Consider the following 25722-nt stretch of genomic DNA (forward strand, 5'->3'; position numbering starts at 1 on the left):
GTGCAATTGGCCAGTGCTATTGGTCCCAGAAGAGATTAATCCATCACTTCTTCCCTGGCCCTCCTGCTCCGGGATCTGCGCTTTGGGGGTCCCCGCGGGCCGGGGCGATAGGCCAGCATGGTTGGTCCCAGAAGAGATTAATCTGTCACTTCTGCCTTGGGCCCTGTGCTCCCCGAGGGATGGCCATGTTCACAGTAGAGCCAAAATTGGGTCTGTCACTCACGTCTCCCCTTTAGGAAAGGAAACCCTGGTCTAAGATCAGGTACTAGTAATTAGACGAATTGGAGTTTAACTTTATATGGGCTTGCTTATTAGAAAATGCAGCCTACAAGTATAACTAATGCTATGCATACAAAAACACAATGGTAAAAGAGTTTGACCAGCAAATAGTGTATCCCAATGGGAATAATAATTTTACTGTTTATTATTATTCATATATTTGTATTACAGCAGCACCAACAAATCATCAGAATTAGAAACGGAAAATGCCATTTAATACGCTCTTGTAGACTATTCCCCTTCAGCCATGTTAGGATTATTCCCTATGTATATTCTTTGTCTAGTCCTGTTTAAAATGTACCAAGTGATGATGCTTTTGCCACTTACTACGATAGACAACTCCACAGCATAATAGATCTCAGTGGCAGGATTTTCCTTTTAGTCATCACATGTTCAGTAGCAGGGGGAGCGTATTGGGCTTTGGGAACCCTATAGTGAAGCAGAATGTCTTGAGGAACTGAGTTAAGTGGAGAGTGAGGGAAGGAAATCAAGTAAAAAACTTCCTTTTCTTTAATTAGAGGAACAAGAAAATCATCAGCGCTTCTCTCACTGCTCTTCTTGATTGATGGAGGGCCAGTCCTGTTTCGCTGTGTTTATAAAAGCTTTTGAGGGAGTCAACGGATGCTAAATTTGGAAAGCCAAATACAGTGTTTGTTTTGGAAGGGAGAATTTTTCCGAAGGCTGTTTGACTTGTGTTACTTCTCTTTGGCACCTTTCCCCAGTTTTGTCATTGCTGATTATTCTTTGATCCAGCATGCTGAGATTGGGAAGTCTTGGGATTCCCATTAGCAACAGCTTCCTTTTTGGCCAGCTCTGCTTTTCTGATGGACCCACCTCAGGTCTCTTTCAATCATGTTTGATACTTGTGATTTTGCAGTTCTGTTCAGATGAGAATCCCCAGCAGCCTTGCAGCACTAACCCCCTGAAATGGCAGATGGCAGAACTAGAACTTGGGAATCAGGAGCAGTTCCTACAAGAAGAAGAACTGGCTTGGAGACTGAAGGAGGAGGAGTAGACTCATGCCATAGGTGAACCTTGAGCAGAAAGGGAGCACATTAGACCCTAGCAGAGGTTTTTCTCAAATTGGAAGTTCTAATTTGATTATATTTTTCTAGGGGATTGTGTACTACACACAATCCTATCTCCATTATCTAAAGTACACATGCCCCTGAGTCCATATACAGGCCACCTTGACAGGCTACTGGTTAAAACAACTTCAGTATCTCAGAATATTAAGATCTGGTTTTAATAAAACCAAAAAAAGTCACTTTGCATAGAAATAGCATAGATTGCGCTCTTTGCGCCTTAGAACTGTTGCTGCTGCCTGCTTTCCATTAGTATCTCTTACTATTGATTCTCAACAAACTTTGTAATCTATTCTGCAGAGAGGAAGGAGGAACCAGGAATGCAATGACAACCATTGACCAGCCCAGGTGGCTCAGGATGAGGTAACAGGCTAGATGCAGGCTGTTCACATTTCCCTCATTTGTTTTTCTTAGCAGTTAGAAAATGTCTTCCTGACCCAAGTGTGTGTGTATAATGTGGCAGATATCAGGGCAAAATTCCAGGACTGTGGAAGAAGGAGGTGGCTTGTCCTTAAAAATACTTCAAAAAAGGGGAAGCTCACGCCTTTCTTTAGCTTCCAAAGCCAATGCAACTTCATGGCCCAGTTGTTGGCATCAGAACAAATAAGCACCAAGCTCTTGAAGACGTATTTGTTGCCCCTGTAACATGCTGTCACTTCCTGGATGAGTCAGGCAGGAGATTAGGAAAGTGAAAGCCACACATCCAGACCCCGTGGTAACTGCAGTAATAGGGCAAAACACACAGCACAATGTGACTGTAAAATGGTGTTGGAATAAGATGTGAAATCTTGTAATGGTTGCCCAAATCTGGGGCTGGCTTGATATGCAACTTGTTCCTGGCTGTCCTGGCAGCAGCAGTTGCCAAGTATCTGTCTTATTGTTCTCTGTTATTTGTATTATTGTAGAACCAGGAGTCCTAGTTCTAGACCAGGATCCCATAGTGCAGGGGTGGCCAACCTGTGGCTCCGGAGCCACGCGCAGCTCTTCAGAAGTCAATATGCGGCTCCTTGTACAGGCACCGACTCCGGGGCTGGAGCAACAGGCGCCAACTTTCCAATGTGCCGGGGGTGCTCACTGCTCAACCCCTGGCTCTGCCACAGGCCCTGCCCCCACTGCCCCCCTTCCCGCACCCTCCCCTCAGCCTGCCATGCCCTCGCTCCTCTCCCCTCCCCCCCCAGCCTCCTGCACGCCACAAAACAGCTGATCGGGAGGTGCAGGGACGGAGGGGGAGGCTGGGCAGCCAGTGGGTGGGAGGTGCTGGGATCGGGAGGGGGAGCTCAGGGGAGGCTGCTGATGTATTACTGTGGCTCTTTGGCAATGTACTTTGGTAAATTCTGGCTCCTGCTCAGGCTCAGGCTGGCCACCCCTGCCGCAGTGCTATATGTTGTACAAACACAGAATAAGAAGATGGTCCTGCTCCAGGCAGCTTACAGTCCAAGGCAATAGACAGACAGACACCGACTGACTGGAGACTACAAGAAACAGAGAGACAGGATTGGTCAGCATGATAAGCAGTGTTCTCAGCACACCAGGAGCCTAACCATTGTCAAGTTTTTGTAGGCCTCACACAACCAAGTAGAGTGTTAAGGGAGGATTCTGAAGAAGGTTGGATGAGTTAGTTTTACAAGTGTTTACCAAGAGCTTCTCCCAAGTGTACAAATCAGTATGGGAGATAACAAAAACGCTTATTTGAAAAGTTTATCAAGTGAGCGATAGTGGCCAATTGGAGGCAGGAGCTGACTCTGAGAGATGATAGCTAGGAAAGGGATAGGTTGTGAAAGGTCTGGAAAGTGAGGACAAACAGCTTATGTTTGATGCAGTAGAGATGAGGGAGCCAGTATAGGGATGCAGAGATAGGGGAGACATGGTCAAAGTGACAGGCTAGGAAAATGATCATTGCATCAATATTCCAAATGGATATCAGTGGGGCAAGACTGCATTTGTCAAGGCTAGAGAAAAGGATTAAAGTATGTTGCAGTAGTTGAGACACAAGATGATGAAAGCCTAGACAAGAGGTTTTTAGCTGTGTGGATGGATAGAAAAGGCTGTATCTTAGAGAGATCACACAGAAAGAATCTGCAAGATTTACACACAGCCTGAGTGCGAGGACCTAGTGAGAGCTCTGAGTCAAAGATGTCACTGAGGTTACAGGCTTCAGTGTCTGGTGGAATGGTGGTGTTATCCACAGTGATTCAGAAAGCGGGGAGGAAAATTAAGAGCTCTGTTTTAGTGTGCTTAGTTGAGTTGATGGCTACACATCCACAGGGAGATGTCAGAGAGGCTGAGATTTTAGTTTGGAGAGAAGGACATAAGTCTGGGCTAGAGAGGTAGATCTGTGAGTCATCTCCATAGAGATGGTAGTTGAATTTATGTTTGTAGAAAAGATTATTTTCCCTTGGGAAGCAGCTTATGTCCTTTCCTTTCAGATCCAGAGCTCACTATGGTTACTTATGTATTGTCATCTCAAGGTTAGTTGGGTGCAGTGCTGCCTGGATGGGGCTTCACACTTAAACTAGTTGGAAGTAGTAGCTAGTGAAGAATCAGCTCCCCACTTATCAAGCAATGTGTTTCCTGCTAAGAGCACATCACATGTTAGCTCTGCCAGGTGCATTGGCTGCCAGGTGACTTCCGATTTGATGCTATTGGCTTTGATCTAAAAAGCCCTAAATGGTTTGGATCCTACCTGCCTCAGCCCTCCTCATGTGATGAACCAGTAGTTGCAGTTGCCCAAGACATCCAGGCTAACAGCCTCCTGGTGTAAATGGGATCAAACTAGTGGCAGGGTGTTTCTCAGTGAGAAGTCCTTGACTCTATAACTCACTTCGCACCTTGGGTCACCAAAGCCTGAGTTTGGTGACTTTATGCCAAAAGTCATGTTCCTGTTGGGGTGAGGTTTTCAGAAGTTTGTTTGTTTTATAGCTGTCCATGAAATCCTGTTTAATGCACCTTGACCTGTGGTAGATGCAAGACTGCCTATCTGTTGTAGGCAGTAGTTAAAGACAATCCCCTAGTGTTTGCATGTCTGCATCTCTGTCCATGATGCTACTGGGCCTTTAAAACCATGTTTATGTGCTCAGTGAGAACTAACATTCTCTTACATCCTGTCTCATGACACTCCAGGAGATTGCTAGATATATGCAGAATCAGGAACTGAAAGCCTAGTGGAGATCCCATGAGACAAACCTGGAGACAGAGAACAGTGATGAGGGAAGCAACTTATCTGAGCAAAGGAGAAGCAAGGACAAGAAGGTAACATGTTAAGTATCTACCACTTGGACAAAATACTCCAGGTCGCAAGAAGACCTAGCTAATGAGACTGAAGACAGTACATACAGTCCTCTGTGCTTTTATAATTACAGCAAACAAAGTAACTTGGAAATCTGTCCCAAGGGTTCTATCCTATCTGTCCCAAAAATATTTTTGTAAGCCAAGTGCTAGAAACAAAATTCCCCTAAGGGCTTACTGACCAGAGAAGAGGAGACGCCTGACAGATCAGGGCATCAAAACAAGCTGTGGAGGTTGCTATAGGAAAAATATAAATTAAAAATAAGCAAAATGCTTGAAAGTTTCTCTGCTCCTCACCAGTTCAAAAATAAAATAACCAATCCCCTTCATTTCCTACAAAGCAATCTCCATATTCTGGCAAGCCCTGGTTTTCGTTTTGCAGCTCCAGTGCACAGTTGACACAATTACCTGCACAGCTGTTCACAGTAATCACAAAGATGTAATTCACATAATCTAGTGCTGTCCATGCCAAGTGGAGTTGAGCTTCAGTGCTTTATGCATTGGAAGAATTGGTGATGTTCTGTTCTAAAGGAGCTCATGTGAATATATTATCAGCTGATGGAACCAAAGACTCAGGCAGAAGGGACCCAGCAGGAGAGTGGGGTAGGAAAAAACGAGGAATTAAGAGAAACTTCAGCCAAATAAGGAGCTGTTAATGCTTACTGCTGACCCTTTTCTCTCTGAGGTCTAGTGAGGAATCCAAGCAACTGACCTCTGTTCAAAGTTCTCCAGATGTACTGAAGCAGCAAAGAATGGCGTGTGTTTCTTTGAGCTGTGGCATGCATCTAATTGTCTGGTTCAATAAGTAGACACTGGACACTTCTTACATGGATCTGGAGGAGAGAATAGGAATTTAATTGGTCAGCCTGGTTAATGGCTACAAATTTATTTTGATAACTCAAATTCTCCTATTCCTGAAAAATTCTGTTTCAAATTAAAACCTTAAATTGATGCCAGCCATTGAACTATGCCACCCTAATAACCTTCAGGTTAGAGGGAGGGCTGTTTAACACCCATAACATTTAAAGGTCTAATGTGGATGTCATGGTAGTAGACAGAGAGGTGATTGCAGCTGAGATCATAAGGCTGAGTGTGCTTGTAGCCTCTTGCACACACTTGCTCTCTAGCTGTGGTGGTTAGCTAACAAGCTCGCTGGTCTGAGTGATACCACCCCCGGAAAGGAAAGATTTCATCACATAGTGCTATTGGGCAGACACCTACCAGAGGATCAAAACACCCACATTGAGGTAGCAGTGGTGTAAAGCAGCCTGCAGCAATTTCCATTATGCAGTCAGTGGCTGAAATGAATTCTAATATTAGCTGTGGGATGAAAGAATGGTAAACTCTATTTATTTGAATTAACTTAGAGGCCTTAATTCAGAATCAGCTCCCAATTTTCAGACCCCTTTAGACTCTGTCAAAGTTGCTAACATTATTAGAGTTGAGTAATTCCTCTGAATTACATTAAGGTTAGTTTCAAGAAAAGTCCCATAATGTATTTACCTTGTAAGGAAAAACTATTCTTTGTTGTATCATTACTTGGGAATGGTAGGGGATCTTTCCCTATTCCCTGCTTTGTTTGAGATGAGATCAGACGATGTGAATTTCAGCTGCTGAATTACAAGTTCCTTAAATGAATAAATAACAAATGAAGTTGGTCCAATAAAAGATATTACCTCACCCACCTTGTGTCTGAATAAAAAATGAAACTATAATGCTGGCAGCCAAATGTGGCACAGGACAAGGAGTGTCTACTCTGAGCATCCAGGGGATTGTCCAGGGCAATGTTGTTAGTAGCCATGTGATCTAAAATGAACAGACAGAACATATGACACATGCCAGTGATGACCATGGTTTGCTCCTGGGAATGATGCACTTTTGGATCTGGGGTAGCATGTGCTTATGATCCTTTGCCTTTTTAATAACAGGAAGCCAAGTCATACAACTGTGTGGCAGAAGGGAAGGAGTATCGTTAGCACAAAAGACAGTCTGCACCCAGTGCCTTTGCTTATTGTACTGTGCTGCTGTTTGGTGTATCTCGAGGGACTCAATAACGCTGACTTTTTTTCCAGTACATCAGAAATAACAGATGCGGCTGAAATGAAATTCTTTGCTAGCTCTCAGCCTTCAGCTCATCAGGGAGGCAGCACGGGCTGCATTCTTACTCTAGTTCAACTCCTGACTTGATGTGTGGTGTGAGACAAGTCTTGAACCTCTTAGTATCCGTTCCACTAGCTATAAAGTGGGGATAATAATCCATCTCTCACTGGGATGTCATGACAATTAATTAGCTAACATTTATAAAACACAGTATAAGTAACATAGGGTCAAAAGCTTACCTTCAAAGTGTGGGCAGGTTACAATTCAAATATAATGGTGTGTTCCTAATACCAGTGGGGGGATTTCATGAATCTACACAGAATTGTAAGAACCAGATTATTCAAACTTGGTCTCACTATAGATCTTATAACCTTCCTCCTTGGTCAATGTACACCACAGAGCTGCCTGTCTTCTGTCTTATAGATCAAGTTAGCATAAACTCTTGTTATTGTCTTAATATAAAGAGGTATGGTTAGATGCTGAGGTACTTGGATCCCCAGTCAGAGGTCAGACCCTGGAAAGTTCAGACTTCCCAGCCCAAGGAGGCAGAATAGACAGAACAAAGTAGGGTTTTTTTTATTTTCAGACTAGTAATCTCTTATACATATATATTCTGGACTATTTTAAGGCCTTGTATACTTGTGAAGGAGTAAAGTTTTAGAGCCTTGTGAAGAAGAATTATTTTCCAGCTAGTTAAATGCTCTCTCCCTACCACAGTCTCTTTTCATTCAATGGGATCTCAGGTTCATAACAGTTCAAAGGGCAGTTTGAGGAAATAAAGACCAAGATATTCAACGATTTTCCCAGTACTTTCCCTAGTTAAGCTAATGTACAATGTTGATGTATGAGTCACTCAATGTAGATAAAAGACAAAGAAATACATGCTACTATGTGTCCAATACTTAAAGTTGCAGCTGAAATGTGTCCTTGTAAACTCCATCTGAATGTTGTTAGGGGACAAATCCAAATCTTGGTATACCAGCATTCCAATTTCAGGAGACACTTCGGAATTCTGAATCAGCAAAATTCACCTTAAATAAAATAATCTATATTATAACCCACCACAAAACAACCTGAATGCACTAATAGGGACATACATAGGACATGGTAATAAGATACCCCTGAATGTTCTTCTAGGAGGTATGAGGTGGGAGTAAGAGTTACTCTCGCTGTAAGAGAGGACTGAAATGGAACAGTACAAGTTTCAGATCAAGGTTGCCCAGATAAGAAATGACTAGCTGTCTTAGTTCTGTAAACATGTAAGCTCAGAAACTGTCTTCAGACATTTGAAGAAGAAAACTTACAAATATGAAATCCTAAAGATCCAAATAAAAAGGCAAAAGTATGTAAATCTGCTGTAACTTTCAATGTTTTAACCGGCAACAGTTTCTCAAAATACTGCTGAAGATTTGGAACCAACTTTTAAGTGAAAAAAGAACCACCAGCTGAAGTGTTTGCATTGTGCTCCCAAGGTAACAATACCTAGCCATGCTTAGCTCCACAAGCTAATGCTTAATAAAACCATCTGTCCTCTCACATTCCAGTCCATGCAGCTGTGGTGTTGGAAAAAAATTTGAAAATATCAGAGAGAGACTCCATTACCTATATAAAGTGAAATCTGAGCCCTCATTAATCTAATATTCCCAATATCCCACATGTGCCATAGTTTGTGGTAGGTCCACTTATGTATAAAGTCCATGCTCACAGGTCTCTTATGATAGGGTTCCTCATCAGCCCTGGATTGCTAATGTACATTTTGCAAATTTGAAGAAATTATATATGGGGAAACAGGAACTCTGCCTGTAAACAATGACTTGACAAAAATTGGAGGAGTGATGATGAGGATAGATGATTGATACAGCGCAATCTGGACCACTTGGTAACTGTGCAAGCAAACAAAATATCTGCTTTAATATGATTAAAGGTAAATGTATATATTTAGGAATAAAGAATGTAGGCCATACTTACAGAATGGGGGGAATGCTACCCTGAGAAGCAGTGACTCTGAAAATGATGTGTGGGCTGTGGTGGATAATCAGCTGAAAATGAATTCAATGCTGTGGCCAAAAGAGCTAATGCAATCCTGAGATGTATAAACAGGGGACTCTTGAGTAGGAGTTGAGAGGTTATTTTACTTCTGTATTGGGTGTGACCACTGCAGGAATACTATATTCAGTTCTAGTGCCATTAATTCAAGAAGGATGTTGATAAATTTGGAGAGGGATCAGAGAAGAGCCACAAGAATGATTTCAATGGTTAGAAAACCTGCCTTATCACGATAGACGCAAAGAGCTCAATTCTATTTAGCTTAATAAGGAGAAGGTTAAGGTGTGACTTAATTACAATCTATAGGTCCCTACAAGGGGAACAAATATTTAATAATGGGCTTTCTGATCTACCAGAGAAAGGTATTATCATATGTGTCAATGAAAGTTGAAGCTAGAAAAAATTCAAATTGAAAAATAAAGTATAAATTTTAACAGCATAATTAACCATTGGAACAATTTATGAAGGGTCATGGTGGATACTCTATCACCGGCAATTTTTAAATCAAGCTTGGATGTTTTTCTAAAAGATTTGCTGTAGAAATGATTTTGGGTTAGTTCTGTGTTGTACAGGAGCTCAGACTAGATGATCATCGTGGTCCCCTTCTGGTCTTGGAATCTCTCCCATTCTTTCCAATAACACTTTTAAAATGAGGAATTTACACCTGTAACCCGACACCTAGTGACTCAGCTTAGTCCTCCAGCCATTTCTATTACAACTGGAGTTATTCATTCTATTCCTTCTTTTTGCAGCTGCCCAGTCACACATTGTCCCAGTTGATGGCCATTGGACCTGCCTTTATTCACTGACCAAATGTCAGCCTGAAAAGCTAGGACATCAAAAATCCAGGGACAAGGAGGAAGGTTGTAAGCAGCAGTGAATCCTAGAGCCTTCACCTACAGCCTATTTCTTCTAGCAACAACAAAATATATTTCTTCCCCATAACTGTGAGTTGAATGACGACTCCTTCTTTCTGGCTTAATTACCAATGGCTAGATTTACATAATGCAATTCCTTCCCTGTTCAAGGTTTGCTTTATTACTTTGGTGGAGCCTTTTACTGAACTCAGGTGGATGCACAGTGCTATTCCTCTGTGTTAATGAATGGACAGTTTATCAACATAGTTGCTGTATATTAAAATTCAGTTTTAGATGAAAGTTTAACTCTGAGAGAAGTAATTTGTCATGTTGTTGTAAATACAATCAGGGATGAACCCAAGTCTGCATGCCACTTTTTTCCAGGAACTTTAGGGAGCAAATAGTTTCAAACAATTAGATGTGCCATCATGAATTACCGAGTCAAACTGTGATGATACTATTGTGGTTGAAATTCAACTGTACAGGATATTACTTGTTTACCTGCCGATGGGATTAGATCTGAATTCCTTATTTCATCTTGTTAGAATTAAGACTTCAGCACAGCTGCAGTGAGACTAGAAGTGTGCAAACTAATTGCTTTTCCTCAATACCGCTTGGATAAACTTATCTCATTTTTTTCAGAAGAGGAGAAAATAATGGCTTGAAAATATTTTCCAGAAAGTATTGAAGAAACTAAACTTGAAAAGATGTGAACAATAGCTTCACATTTCTCTTGAAGACTGTTATGTAAGTTGAGGAACTGCAAACTTCTCTGACATGCTGCAAGGGAATGGAGCTTTTCAGCTGTGTCTACTGTATACATGATGATAAATGGGAGTTGTTCAAAAGCACGATTATTTCACAAGAACATGTGCTTCTCTGGGATCTAGAGTGGGAACAGGCCATTCATTGTGAACATATTAAAGGCAGGTATTACTGGAATATGTTCTAGGAAGTACATGAGCCCATGGCTAAGACTTTAATATTTTATAAAGACACTTCACAGATCACTATTGATTATTCAAATACTGTAAAAGTTTTGAAATATGTTAAATAGATTTGCTACAGACATTATTCACTTGAGATGACCTTATTTCCTATAGAGTTGTTTTTGATATGGAGCATATTGAAGTGCAAAGCACATTGTTTATAGACTCATAGACTTTAAGGTCAGAAGGGACCATTATGATAATCTAATCTGACCTCCTGCACAACTCAGGCCACAGAATCTCACCCCCCACTCCTGTAACAAACCCGTAACCTATGTCTGAGTTACTGAAGTCCTCAAATAGTCATTTAAAGACCTCAAGGTGCAGAGAATCCTCCAGCAAGTGACCGGTGCCCCACGCTGCAGAGGAAGGCAAAAAATCTCCAGGGCCTCTGCCGGGAGGGCTCCGTGCTGCTCCGGTTGGCGGGGAGGGAAGGACGGGGGCTGCCCTGCCGAGTTTGCTGCAGGGCGCTCCTCTGCTCTGCACCCCGCCCCCTACAGGGTGGCTGGAGCAGCGAACAAAAAAAAAAAACCTGCGGGGGCGGCAAAAGCGATGAAGCAAAACAAACAAACAAAAGGATTGGGCAGAAGCCACCCTTTGGAATCTGCAGCCCCAAGCACGAGCTTGCTCGGCTGGTGCCTGGAGCCGTCCCCGCCTCTGATATATTTGTAGAGAGCAATCATATCCCCCCTCAGCCTTCTTTTGGTTAGGCTAAACAAGCCAAGCTCTTTAAGTCTCCTTTCATAAGACAGGTTTTCCATTCCTCGGATCATCCTAGTAGCCCGTCTCTGAACCTGTTCCAGTTTGAAGTCATCCTTCTTAAACATGAGAGACCAGAACTGCACACAGTATTCCAGAGGAGGTCTCACCAGTGCCTTGTATAATGGTATTAACACCTTCTTATTTTTACTGGAAATACCTTGCCTGATGTATCCTAAAACCACATTAGCTTTTTTAATGGCCATATCACATTGGGGGGCTCATAGTTATCCTGTGATCAACCGATACTCCGAGGTCCTTCTCCTCCTGTTACTTTCAACTGATGCGTCCCCAATTTATAATCAAAATTCTTGTTATTAATCCCTAAATGCATGACCTTGCACTTTTCACTATTAAATTTCATCCTATTACTATTGCTCCAGTTTGCAAGGTCATTCAGATCTTCCTGTATGCTATCCCAGTCCTTCTTTGTCTTAGCAATACCTCCCAGCTTTGTGTCATCCGCAAACTTTATTAGCACATTCCCACTTTTTGTGCCAAGATCAGTAATAAAAAGAATAAAATTGGTCCCAAAACCAATCCCTGAGAAACTCCACTAGTAACCTCCTTCCAGCCTGACAGTTCACCTTTCAGTACGACCCGTTGTAGTCCCCCATTTAACCAGTTCCTTATCCACCTTTCAATTTTCATATTGATCCCCATCTTTTCCAATTTAACTAATAATTTCCCATGTGGAACTGTATCAAATACCTTACTGAAATTGAGGTAAATTAGATCCACTCTGTTTTCTGTCTAAACAAATCTGTTACCTTCTCAAAGAAGGAGATCAGGTTGGTTTGGCATGATCTACCTTTTGTAAAACCATGTTGTATTTTGTCCCAATTACCACTGATGTCCTTAACTACTTTCTCTTTCAAAATTTTTTCCAAGACTTTGCATACTACAGATGTCAAACTAACAGGCCTATAGTTACTCGGATCACTTTTTTTCCCTTTCTTAAAAATAGGAACTATGTTAGCAATTCTCCAGTCGTACGGTACATCCCGAGTTTACTGATTCATTAAAAATTCTTGCTAATGGGCTTGCAATTTCATGTGCCAGTTCCTTTAATATTCTTGGATGAAGATTATCTGGGCCCTCCGATTTTGTCCCATTAAGCTGTTTGAGCGTGGCTTCTACTTTGGATGTGGTAATATCTACCTCCATATCCTCATTCCCATTTATCATCCTACTATTATCCCTAAGCTCTTCATTAGCCTCATTAAAAACTGAGGCAAAGTACAGTGAAACCCCACTATAACGCGATGTTTGGGGTCCAAAAACTTCCATCGCGCTAAATGTGGGGTCACGGTATAGCTGGGTTTCAAATCAGTCAGTTTGTCAGTGGTCCCCAATGCAGTGCATTGATGTGCACTGCCTAGTGCTCCTAGTGCCCAGTGGGGAGAAGAGCCGAGGCCCGCCCACCTGCCATGGACAGAGAACTCCGAGGCTGCAGGTGCCGGTGCTCTCTGTCCCCGGCAGGCGCAGGGCTGCAGCTTCTCTCCCCTGCCATGGTGTTGGGGACCACTGGTACAGTACTGTATTATGCCTTAAAGGGGAGCCAAACTATGATCGTGTTATATGCGATTTTGCATTATAGCGGGGCGCGTTATTGTGAGGTTTGACTGTATTTGTTTAGATATTGGGCCATGCCTAGATTATCCTTAACCTCCACTCCATCCTCAGTGTTTAGCAGTCCCACTTCTTCTTTCTTTGTTTTCTTATTTATATGGCTATAGAACCTTTTACTATTGGTTTTAATTCCCTTTGCACGGTCCAACTCTACATGGCTTTTGGCCTTTCTCACTTTATCCCTACATGTTCTGACCTCAATAAGACAGCTTTCCTTGCTGATCACTCCCATCTTCCACTCCTTGTTGGCTTACTGCTTTTTCTTAATCACCTCTCTGAGATGCTTGCTCATCCAGTTTGGTCTAAAACTCCTATGATTTTTTTCCCCTTTCTTGGGATGCAGGCTTCTGATAGTTTCTGCAACTTTGCCTTGAAGTAATTCCAGGCCTCCTCCGTGTTTAGATCCACAAAATTGGTGCTAATGTTTTTAGTTTTACATTTTCGTGTGTGTTAATTTTCTGCTTCTTGCACCTTTCATAAAAGGCAGTAGCACAGGCTGCTGTTCAGCAGTTCTGTTGGCAAATAAGAACTGTGACCCATGTAGCGTTCTGAACCTTCCTTTGCATTTGTACCATGTGTTAATTTCAGTGTATTTCAAGCTCTTTTTATAAACCTACCTGTAGATGTATGCATTATGCCCTTCATATTCCAAGTTAAATAAAACAGCAGTTTTTAAAATAGAAGTTAGCCAAAAAAGGCTCACAGCTGAACTCCTTGGCCACTTGTTTCTTTTACTGGCTCTAGCTTTCATTCTTTTCCATAGCACCAGAATTGACTGACTAAATGCCCCCCATACTAGCCTTTAATTTACTGGAAGGATACTTATGTCACATAAAGTAAGCATAAGTAATTTCTATGAAGGTTTATTCCTAGAAATACTTTCTACTAGAATCTGCCCCCTTAGCTGTCCTAGCCCCGTTCAGTCAATTTACTAGCTGAGGATGTGCCCCATGGACTTTACATTTCAGTTCATTGGAATTTTATATGGAGCTTAAATGCTCAGCATAACATACAAGACACAAATTAGGTGTGAGAAGTAAATGTCATTAATGCCAAATCAATCATACGTGGAAATGAGCTCTGTGAGCCCAAAAGCTTCTCTCTCTCACCAACAGAAGTGGGTCCAATAAAAGGTATTACCCCACCCACCTTGTCTCCAAAAATCAATCCATCAAACAGATTGGAAAAAGTACTGTAGTGTGTGTGCAGGAAAAGAAAGGAAAAGGAAATAAGAATGTCAAGTTCCTGAAGATATGCAGATTCTGTCTGAGAATGAAACTCCAACTGATGCAAGTGTTTCCAGGGAAAATACCACTGCTGAGGTTCTAGATTAGAAACTGATCACAGGGTAATCTGTGACATTTGAACTTCTTACAAGAGCCAAATGTTCATTTATAAATAGGGTGGTAGATTTTTTCATTCCTTGGTCATTACATCTTAAAACCTGCAACTATTACTTTATGTAAGGGTCACTTATTCTCCTGTTTGAAAACACATTAATTGAGGAGAAAAAAATGTAGGAAAAGTTATTTATTTTTTAAAAAATCTTATTTAAAGAAATGTAAATATGTAACTTTACAGGCAGGGCTTCAGTTCCAGACCCTTCTTTTCTTACATTTTGCTTTGTAATAAATTATATACAAATTTGATCAAAACCACTGAGCATGGGTTTGGTGAAAAATTACTGCCATGTAAGGCTTCTGTTGCATGGAGGGAGTGACTGGGCTCTCATTCATCTGCCAGAAGAAATGCACCTTGCCTAGTTTAAAAAACACACCCACCAACACCAGTCTTTACATGACATGTTGACTTTCATTATATTTTTGAATAACACAATGAAAAAATATAATATACATTTATGGTGCTGTAAAAGGGTACAACTATCACTGCCAATGCCATGACTAAAACATACACATTCCTATTCTTATTCAAATGAAAAGCAATAGTGACTGATCAAGACAAGTATCAGAGGGGTAGCCGTGTTAGTCTGGATCTGTAAAAATGGCAAAGTGTCCTGTGGCACCTTATAGACTACCAGATGTATTGGAGCATGAGCTTTTGAGGGTGAATACCCACTTCGTTGGATGCGTCCGACGAAGTGGGTATTCACCCACAAAAGCTCATGCTCCAATACATCTGATCAAGACAGATATTTTCATGTCAGAAAGTGTATTTCCAACCTCATAGTTCTACCTATGAAATTAATAACATAGTAAGTTCTATTTTGCATGTACCGTATTTAACATATCCAAAAATCAGAGGATAATATTCTAAGATCAAAAGGATGATATAGTCCAGTTGCACTAATCACATGGTCTCAGACCAAATTAACTTGTCACAGTGTATCCAAGGGGTGGGGCAAACTTTTAGACCCAAGGGCCACATCTGGGTATGGAAATTGTATGGCGGACCATGAATGCTCATGAAATTGGAGGTTAGGGTGCGGGAGGGGATGAGGGCTCTGGCTAGGAGTGCAGGTCTGTGGTGGGTCCAGCAAAGAGGAGTTCAGTGTGTGGGAAGGGCTCTGGGCTGGGGTAGGGGACTGGGGTACCGGGAGGGCTTTAGGGTGGGGCTGGGGATGAGGGTTTTGGGTGCAGAAGGGTGTTCCAGGCTTAGACCAAGGGGTTTAGAGGGCAGGAGGGGGGACCAGGGCTGGGGCAGGGGGTTGGGGCATGGGAGGGGGTCGGGGTACAGGCTCCAGGCAGTGCTTACCTCAAGCAGCTCCCAGAAGCAGCAGCATGTCCCCCCCTCTGGATTCTACACGGACGTGCAGACAGGCAGCTCTGCATGCTGCCCCATCCACAGGTGCCACCCCTGAAGCTCCCATTGGCTGGGAACCACAGCCAATGGGAGTTGCAGGGGTGGTACTCAGGGTAGGGGGGCAACATATGGAGCCCCTTGGCTTCCCCTATGTGTAGCAAGGGGAAGGGGGACAGGCCCCACGCCACACAGCTCTGGAAGCAGTGGCAAGCCCCTGGCCCTGCTCCCCAACAGGAGCGCTCGAACGGGGCAAGTCCTGGATCCTGCTCCCCGGGTTGGATTAAAATGTCTGAAGGGCCAGATGCAGCCCCTGGGCTGTAGTTTGCCCACCCTAGTGTGGCCACTCCACCTACAAAGCCAATCAATGTAACAGCTATTTGGAAAGCACAGAAAAGGTGTTCTGAGGTATTTGACAACCCTGACTTACCATATTCCTTTTAACTTCTAACTAAACTGAATTAGGAAAGCATTCTGTAGGGCAGGATATAGAAGTTCATTCTGGGAGTTGAAATAGTATCGGTCTAGGTTTTTACACCACACCCATTAGTGTGATAGCTGAGCACGAATTAGGAGGGGCTATAGTTCCAGACATAAAAAGAGCTTGTACGCTGACTGCCTGCACTGTACCTAGCTGTAGTCAGTGTTTAGTCTGTAACTCAGGAACATTAATCTCACTCCCAAACTTTAATATGTAAGCTATAGCATAGACATCTTCTACTAGAGGTAACAGAAGATCAGTTTGGCTTGTGGCTCCTGTATTATTGATGCTTTTTAGTCTCTAGGGCAAATCATAATATATTAGAAATATTAGTCCCAGCATATGAAAAAAAGTTAGCAAGTTTGCTTTCATTTTAAAGATGCTGCCCAGAGAGTTTAGTTAGAATTTGAGATGTTGACAAGGGCTAATTTTTAAAAAGAGTTTATTTTTTTTTAAAAAAAAAAAACCAACTCTTCTGTCTGTAGGACAGTGATGTAGTGAGAAAGACCTGGTTCTTCCACCACTGACTGCATTGTTCAGTCCATAAGTTTTAAAATTCACTTAACCTACTTCTACTCCCCCCTCCTCCCCACCCAATTATGTAACTGGGCTCTGGTCCTGTGCTCTGAAAGGAAAGGAAACCACAATTGGCTTTCTTAGAAAGTCCAGTTTCTAATGCACCAAGGAATCCCTGAATAGTTTGGATTTGCTACAGTCATCACAGTCTCCTTGTTCTTCCTCTGGAAAGCGGCAGCTGCAGGCATCTTCCTCCTGAGTCGCTTGCTCAGGCCTTACCTTCACTAAACAGAAAGAGATGATTAACTTGAATTGCATTTTTTATCATTCATATGTCATTTTCCCTCAGCAATGACTGCATGGTGTTAACAAGTTATTCAGAATTGTTCAGGTTATTTGACCTGAAATTGCCTTTTTCTCCAAAGATATTTCCTAGTAAGTTAGTCTATTGTGCTTTGCTTTCCCCAATGCACAGGAGGCTCTCATTGTGAGGAGAGCTGGCAGCATGGAATCTCCAGACTTCAGAGAACAATACTGCTTTCCTTTGTAGATTGAAACACCACTATTGGCACCAAATAGGTTTCATACGTGGATTTATTCTAATCCATATATTAGTGGCAAGGTTGATTTTGCTCATAAAACAGGGCTTTGGAGTGGAGCCTGGAGCTGGAGCGCAGAGCAGCTGTGAAGCAGTGAAGCTGCAGGTTTTTGCCTGGAGCTGGAGCGGAGCCAGAGCACAGCTCCAAATTCCTGCTCGTAAACCAGTTTCTTTAAGGAAATTTCTACTAATGGAGATAACCAGCAGAGATTTAGAATAATAGAAAATCAGGGTTGGACGGGACCTCAGAAGGTCATCTAGTCCAACCCCCTGCTCAAGCAGAATTAATTCCCAGTTAAATCATCCCAGCCAGGGCTTTGTCAAGCCTGACCTTAAAAATCTCTTAGGAAGGGGATTCCATCACCTCCCTAGGTAAACCATTCCAGTGCTTCACCACTCTCCGAGTGAAAAAGTTTTTATCCAATATCCAACCTAAACCTCCGCCACTGCAACTTGAGACCATGACTCCTTGTTCTGTCATCTGCTACCACTGAGAACAGTCTAGATCCATCCTCTTTGGAACCCCCTTTCAGGTAGTTGAAAGCAGCTATCAAATCCCCCCTCATTCCTCTCTTCTGCAGACTAAACAATCCCACTTCCCTCAGCCTCTCCTCATAAGTCATGTGTTCCAGCCCCTAATCATTTTTGTTGCCCTCCACTGGACTCTTTCCAATTTTTCCACATCCTTCTTGTAGTGTGGGGACCAAAACTGGACATAGTACTCCAGATGAGGCCTCACCAATGTCAAATAAAGGGGAATCATCATGTCCCTCCATCTGCTGGCAGCGCCTCTACTTACATACCCAAAATGCCATTAGCCTTCTTGGCAACAAGGGCACACTGTTGACTCATATCCAGTTTCTCATCCACTGTAACCCCTAGGTCCTTTTCTGCAGAACTGCTTCCTAGCCATTCGGTCCCTAGTCTGTAGCAGTGCATGGAATTCTTCCGTCCTAAGTGCAGGACTCTGCACTTGTCCTTGTTGAACCTCATCAGATTTCTTTTGGCCCAATCCTCTAATTTGTCTAGGTCCTTCTGCATCCTATCCCTACCCTCCAGCGTATCTACCACTCCTCCCAATTTAGTGTCATCTGCAAACTTGCTGAGAGTGTAGTCCATGCCATCCTCCAGATTGTTACTGAAGATATTGAACAAAACTGGCCCCAGGACCGACCCTTGGGGCACTCTGCTTGATACCAGCTGCCAACTAGACATAGAGACCTTGATCACTACCCATTGAGCCTGACGATCTAGCCATCTTATAGTCCATTCATCCAGCCCATATTTCTCTAACTTGCTGGCAAGTTATATACATAAATATACAGAGTCAACTGCTGTTTGACTACAACAGAACATGTACATGGTTAATTCTACTTTTCTTACCCATCCCATGAACATCTCATGGTTGAAATATCTGATTTTATTTTCAGCTGATAGTTCAAAGTGTGTGCGTGTGTATGTGTATATGCATAAACACACACAATTTAGTGCCAACATGGTAACATAGTGTACACAGGTTCTGTACTCCAAAGACCTTACAATTTGAATGGACAAACAATATAAACAAAGGAATAGGTAGCAGAACACAGGGAGATTGTGGAATCAAGAGGAAGCAGAAGAGTGTCACCCTTCAATCTGTTTAAATTTTATGTTTTGGATTTTCAGCTAACATGTTAACTCCTCTCTCTGCAGGGAGGGTTTATAAGCTTTTTGGAGGAAATCCATTTTCAGGAAGGAAATGAAGGGGAGGACTGAAACTTGCCAGATCAAGTCAAGGACGAAGTTCCAGCTGCAGGAAGCTTCACAGGAAAGGGTGTGGACAAAAGGATGGGTTTCCTTCCCTTTTCTTCCTTCCATGTCACTTGTGAGACACATTAAAAGATTAGCCAAGACACACTCCACAATACCTCCAGGGTGCATAAATACATAGAACCATGAGATACTAATTAAACCATGGAGGGAGTAGTCTTAGCATGTTGTGACTGGCATTCTGTTGGGAGTTCAAAACTCAGATTGAGGTGGCATGTAACATACTGTGTTCTTAGCTCATGCCTGTCTAAGTAAACATGTCCTTCCCCATACAGAAGCAGAGATACTGAGGAAGATAGGAGGTTTCTCTACCATTGTGCAGGTGATGTCCCACTGGTACACCTAAGAGTGTCATTTCCTGGGAACTTCCTGTGGTTTCATTTGTTGTCGGTCTTAGTCAGGTAGGAACCTGTCAAATATTGTATCTTTACAAAATTGTGTCACCTCTAGAGCAGGGTCACACTTTTTGGCCAAATAGTTTAGTTTCCAAAAAATGCTGTTTCGATGAACCTGCAACTATTCATGAATTTCCTAGCTAAAACTAATTGGGTCAAAAACTTTTTCAGCGCCAGTGTCAGAAACGCATGTGTGTCTGTATGTCGTCCTCCTAACCTTTTGCCCAGTGGTCAGGGGACTTGACACACCATTTTGATCATGCAGAGAGATGATTCAAGTTTTCATAGCCTACCTCCCAAGTGAGTGCCTTAATCACCAGGCTATAAAGTTATTTGCATTTTCTCTTTGGCCCAATGAATATTTAAGTAGTTAATATGAAGTGAAACAACTTCAACAGAAGAGACTGAGAGCAACCTACACAGAATAGCCTATAGCCTGGTGCTTCAGATGCTCATTTGGGAGGGAGATGTGAGTCTGAGTCCCTGCTCCACAGTGTGGATTCAAATGTGGTTCTCCTCCATCCCAGGCAAGTGCACTAAATCACTGGGATAAAGGTTAAAAGGGGACAGACATGGATGGAGACACACACTTTTTCTGACTGAAATGAAACAGATGATCCAAAATAGACTCTTCCAATTTGCATACAAAGTCTGAATATTTTCTGAACGGAACCAATTTTTTGTTTTGATTTTTAATTTGCTGGCTGACTCCAAAAAAATAAATTACTCACCGAGCTCCAGTCACTACCAAATTCCAAAGGGCCACGGGAGACCTCCTTTGTAACATTTCGAAAGCTAATTTCCTCCCAATAGCCTGATTTTTTTTTAAATAATAATAAAAAACTAAAACCTGATTTTCTTTTCACAGTATAGTGACTGATGTTCAAAGAACACATTTTTAAGTTCAACTATGCTGCTAGCTTTCAACGAAACTCTGAAATCTGGATTCTTGCCTGCTTGCCAACCACTAGGAAAAGGAAGTTTGTAGGTAGCATGTCTTACTTTTCTTGAACATAGCAGGTAGTTTCTTTTTGTCGCAGATGCTGAAGCACACATACAAAGGCAGCAGAAACATTATGCATACCACCACGGCCACAGTAACAGCGATCCCAATGGTGACCACCTGAAGATCCTTCCCTAAGAAGCAAAAATATTCCTTAAAAAATGATTGCAGAGCAAAGCTCCCCTGCAATGGAAGCAGCTGGATTATTTGTCCCTAAACAACAAGAGCTACTTTTGTTTTTGCTTTTACTGCTCAGAGTTGCTGCTGCTGTGAGACTGGAGACAAATAAAAGGACCCTTAAGTTCAGTTATAAGCACGAGAGCTATAGTTTATTTAATTCCAAGGCAAGCTATAACTATTTCACTCTAGCGAGGAATTATTATGTAATAACTCACCTTGTACATGGACAGGGACTATGATGGAAATGGGGGATGGAGTCCTAGTTTCTGAAGCTTGTTCGCAAACCACATCACTCCTATTAGTCCCATTCACCAGGACCTTATCTGGAAGGCATCTTAAATATGTTAAAAAAAAAAAAGTATGAAAATGAATTAAACCCCAACCCAAAAGCTATATCACTTGTTTTTTAAAAAAGTACTTACTTTGTCCATTGTCTGCAGGGACCATTGGTCTGATTGTTAAATGTCCCACTGGGACAAGTTTGGCAAGCTTTGAAAAAATACAAAGAGTTACCATTTATATAAACTGAAGTTTAACATGGTGCAAGACACATTATTGTACAGCTGAGCAAAAGTAATTTAGCATTTCTTTATCAATGTTCATCATCAATGGCTTGTATAAACACAAATGTAAGGATTGGTAAAGGTCTTACATTAACTAAGTCAATATTTTAATAAGTGGCTTTCTCTGTAAACAAGTTGCTCGAGGCCCCTGAACTTGAGCTGACAGGACTAATTCTGTTAATATATTTCCAGTCAACTATCCAATTATGAGCTGTGCCCCAAGACCAAATTGTCTCTATTCTTGTTATTCCAGAGTTCTGCAAGTATCTTTTCTTTGTCACTGGTAAACATAGGCCTTGGTCCTTTGGGATAAGGTCCTACTAAATTCACAGCCATGAAAAATGCGTCATGGACCGTGAAATCTGATCTCCCACCATGAAATCTGGTCTTTTGTGTACTTTTACCCTATACTATACAGATTTCACAGGGGAGACCAGGCTCTCTCAAACTGGGGATCCTAACCAAAAAGGGATTTACAGGGGGGTCATGGTATTGCCACCTTCACTTCGACTGCCCTCAGAGCTAGACAGCTGGAGAGCAGCTGCTGTTGGCCAGGCACGCAGCTCTGAGGGCAGCGCACCTGCCAGCAGCAGTGCAGAAGACAGCGCCGTTCTCCAGCAGCAGCACATAAGTAAGGGTAGCAGTACCAAACCCCACCCCCAGCTACAATAACCTTGTGACCCCATCACCCCAACTCCATTTTCGGTCAGGACCCCTACAGTTACAGCACCCTGAAATTTCAGATTTAAATAGGATTTTAAAAATTTTGTGATTTCAGCTATGACCATGAAATTGACCAACTTGGACTGAATTTGGTAGGGCCCTACCTATGTTAATGGAGTTTTACTGAGCTAATGAACCAGCAAATAATACAATAAGGCCCCAATTCTGCAAACAGTCACTTGGACTTTTCTACTATTATTGGCACCTTAACAGTTTTACATAGAGTAACAGGACAAAGGCCGCCATACCTTCTTCAAGAGGTTCCTGACCTACGCCACAGTTTTCTACACATTTAGAACAGTCTTTTCCAATACAGCGATGCCCATCCTTACATGCACATTCTGCATCCATTGTTGGAGAACACTCCCTTTTATATTTGAATTTCCCTGTAGAGCAAAAACAGATATCCCATATTGACACCCATTCCGCTAAGAATCTGGGACAGAAATGAGCTCATCCTAAAACATCGTAACAGGGCTGTGATGAGCAGAGGGACCTCCTGCCTGATTTTCTTCAGAGGATTCAAGCTGAGAGTGCAGGCCAGAAAAGTAAAATGGATGCACCAAACTGATTTTCACTTTTAAAAAAAAGTTAACTTAAGAACAGCCGTACCGGGTCAGACCAAAAGGTCCATCTAGCTCAGTATCTGTCTACCGACAGTGGCCAATGCCAGGTGCCCCAGAGGGAGTGAACTTAACAGAAAATGATCAAGTGATCTCTCTCCTGCCATCCATCTCCATCCTCTGACAAACAGAGGCTAAGGACACCATTCCTTACCCATCCTGGCTAATAGCCATTCATGGTGGTGAAGTCCATAAATTTATCCAGTTCTCTTTAAAACACTGTTATAGTCCTAGCCTTCACAACCTCCTCAGGTAACGAGTTCCACAAGCTGACTGTACCCTACGTGAAGAAGAACTTCCTTTTATTTGTTTTAAATCTGCTGCTTATGAATTTCATTTGGTGACCCCTAGTTCTTGTATTATGGGAATAAGTAAATAACTTTTCCTTATCCACTTTCTCCACATCACACATGCTTTTATATACCTCTATCATATCCCCCCTTAGTCTCCTCTTTCCCAAGCTGAAGAGGCCTAGCCTCTTTAATCTTTCCTCATATGGGACCCTCTCCAAACCCCTAATCATTTTACTTGCCCTTTTCTGAACCTTTTCTAGTGCCAGTATTTTTTTTTTCCTTTTTAGTAATACAAGGGTATCCAAACTGAGCCCAGTTGAGGGCTTTATTACAAAAGCCCTTATGACAGCTAAGGACCAAATTTTTGCTTACATACTTATTACAGTCACAAAAATACAGCCATGCACTTCTGACTCACACAAAAAACAAGAGCTGTGGTATATTAACATATCTACCTTTCCACAATTTTATTTCCAAGTGAAACTTTGCATGGGGGGAGGGGGGAACAGCATACAGAGATATGCGGTTTAAAAGGCCCATGGATCTAGAGATTATTAATCATGTACCAACAGTGCGCTTAGCTTAGCTTCCAAGGCTGAACAATTCCATTTACAGTTCAACGTCTATGTATACTACACAATGCTATGCTCACACACCTACTAGATCAGGGATGGGCAAACTACAGCCTATGGGTCGCATCTGGCCTGCCAGTCATTTTAATCCGGCCCTCAAGCTCCTGCTGGGGAGCAGGGTCTGGTGTTTGCCCCTCTCAGGGGGTGGGGAGGGAAGCAGGGTCAGGGGCGCTCCACATGGCTCCCGGAAGCAGCGACGTCTTCCCCGCTCCAGCTTTGATGTGTAGGGGCAGCTAGGGGGCTCTCCTCCACACACTGCCCCCGCCCCAAGCACCACCCCGCAGCCCCCATTGGCCAGGAACTGCGGCCAATGGGAGTTGCAGGGGCAGCACCTGCAAATGGGAGAGCATGCAGCAGAGCCTCCTGGCTGCACCTCTGTGGAGGAGGTGGAAGGGGAACATGCCGCTGCTTCATGGAGCTGCTTGAGGTAAGCACCCCGGGCCGTCCTTACTCATACGCAAAGTACGCAGCTGCGTAGGGCACCAAATTTCCTGGTGCCCTGCACAGCTTCATACTGCTCCAGCCCCTGTCCCCCTCTTCACACTCCTGCTCTGCCCCAGCCCAGCCCCCACTCCACCCCTTCCCCAAAGCCCCTACCCTGCTCCACCTCTTAGGACTGCAGCAGGGCCAGGCTTGCACTCACCATCAGGGGGAAGTGCAGGGACCCAGCCCCAGCTGCATCATGAGGGAGTGCTGGGGGTGGTTCCCCCACCAGCCCACCCCCATGGCTATGTAGGACCCCTGAATAGCTAGGGATGGCCCTGTAAGCGCCACCCGGAGCCTGCACCTCCTGAACCACCCCCCTGCCCCAGCCCTGATCCCCCTCCTGCTCTCTGCACACCCCAAGCCCAGTCTGGAGCATCCTCCTGCACCTAAAACCCCTCAGCCCCAGCCCCACCCCAGAGCCTGCACCCCAAGCTGGAACCGTCACCTTCCCCAGGCCTCTGCCCCAATCCTGATCCCCCCTCCTGCCCTCCAAACCCCTCGGTCCCAGCGGAGAGCCCGCTCCCGCACCCTGAACTCCTCATTTCTGGCCCCACCCTGCAGAACCTCAACCCCAGTTTTGTGAGCATTCATTGCCCGCCATACAATTTCCATACCCAGATGTGGCCTGAGGGTCAAAGAGTCCCCCCCAGACAGACCGGTCTGGGCAGTAATTCAGGCAGCCGGGGCTATAGAAAGCGGCGGGGCGGGGCGGGGCGGGACAGCACTTACCTTCACACCTGCGGCACCTGGTGCAGCTCTCCCGGGCACTGACAGTGGCGGAGAAAGTGCCCCTGGGGCAGGCGAGACAAACTTCGTCCGGGCTCTTCCCACAGTCCGCGCAGCCGAGGAACTTGCCTGCGAAGGAGCCAGAGAGATTGTCTAGCTCCAGCCGCGAGAAGCGGGCCGCTGCCGCCCGGCCCGGCCCCCTCCCCGGCCCGGAGCACTTACCGGGCGAGCAGAGCTGGGGGAGCGCGGACGTCAGGGCCGCCGAAGCCAGGCTCAGCAGCAGCAGCAGCGCCGCCGTCGCCGCCAGAGGAGAGTGGTCGCGTCCCATGGGCTCCGCGGCGAGAGGCTGCTCCGGGGCGGGGCGGGGCGTCTCCCTGCGTCTGAAAGGCAACACAGCGGCCTGAGCCAGGCCGCACCCCGGCCCGGCCCCAGGCAACCCGCCGGGAGAGCCCGGAATGACTCCGGAGGGAGCCAGCCGCCCTCCGAGCCGGGCCTTACCTGCGAAACGGCCGCGCCTCCTTCCCGGCCGAGCGCCTCATGGACTGTGCCTGCGCCGGGCTCGGAGCGGCCCTTGTCTGACCGCCCCCAGCGCGCTGAGTCACCGGCCGCCGGGGGCGGCTGGCGGGAAACCCCCACGCGCCCCTAGAGCGCGAGGCCGGGGTCGCACCCCGCCCACACGCGAGGCCGCGCGCTAGTGAGGGTCTTGTGCGGCACCCGTCTGCGCCCCGCCGCCCGGGCCACCCGCGGATCTCAGCGCTCCGCTCGCCTTCCTGGCACTGCGGCACGGGCAGAAGTCTGACCTCCCGGGGGATTTTCACATGAACCCGCCTCAGCGCCAATGGGGTTTTTGTAAAATTCCCAAGAGTGGCCCATCTATACAGAGGAAGGGCCCAAAGGCAGGAGAC

At 44.2% G+C, this 25722-nt stretch overlaps 1 protein-coding gene and 1 long non-coding RNA gene across 4 annotated transcripts; one reads left to right on the forward strand and one right to left on the reverse strand.

Moving 5' to 3' along the window:
- Positions 1-1228: 1228 nt before the first annotated feature.
- TNFRSF9 (TNF receptor superfamily member 9) lies at positions 1229-25445 on the reverse strand. Of its 3 annotated transcripts, none has more exons than XR_003997041.1 (10): positions 25316-25445; positions 25040-25197; positions 24821-24946; positions 22306-22443; positions 21194-21260; positions 20987-21105; positions 20591-20725; positions 6335-7780; positions 5362-5482; positions 1229-1313 (listed from the first exon to the last, which is right to left on the reverse strand). XR_003997041.1 is itself a non-coding variant. In XM_030537256.1 (8 exons), the coding sequence occupies exons 1-8, from the start codon at positions 25354-25356 to the stop codon at positions 16943-16945; spliced, it is 912 nt and encodes a 303-aa protein (XP_030393116.1). In that variant the 5' UTR covers positions 25357-25426; the 3' UTR covers positions 16696-16942. The 3 variants fall into 3 exon arrangements, 1 of the variants encoding a protein (XP_030393116.1); XR_003997040.1 differs by lacking the exon at positions 1229-1313 and adding an exon at positions 1721-2083; XM_030537256.1 differs by lacking the exons at positions 1229-1313; positions 5362-5482; positions 6335-7780 and adding an exon at positions 16696-17070 and having other exon boundaries at positions 25316-25426.
- LOC115636764 lies at positions 1672-10723 on the forward strand. The gene is made up of 4 exons (XR_003997042.1): positions 1672-1727; positions 4485-4613; positions 9548-9742; positions 10295-10723. It is a non-coding gene; the product is annotated as an uncharacterized LOC115636764 (long non-coding RNA).
- Positions 25446-25722: the final 277 nt, after the last annotated feature.

Source organism: Gopherus evgoodei, chromosome 18 (genome assembly GCF_007399415.2).
Source record: "Gopherus evgoodei ecotype Sinaloan lineage chromosome 18, rGopEvg1_v1.p, whole genome shotgun sequence".
Lineage (NCBI taxonomy): Eukaryota > Metazoa > Chordata > Testudines > Testudinidae > Gopherus > Gopherus evgoodei.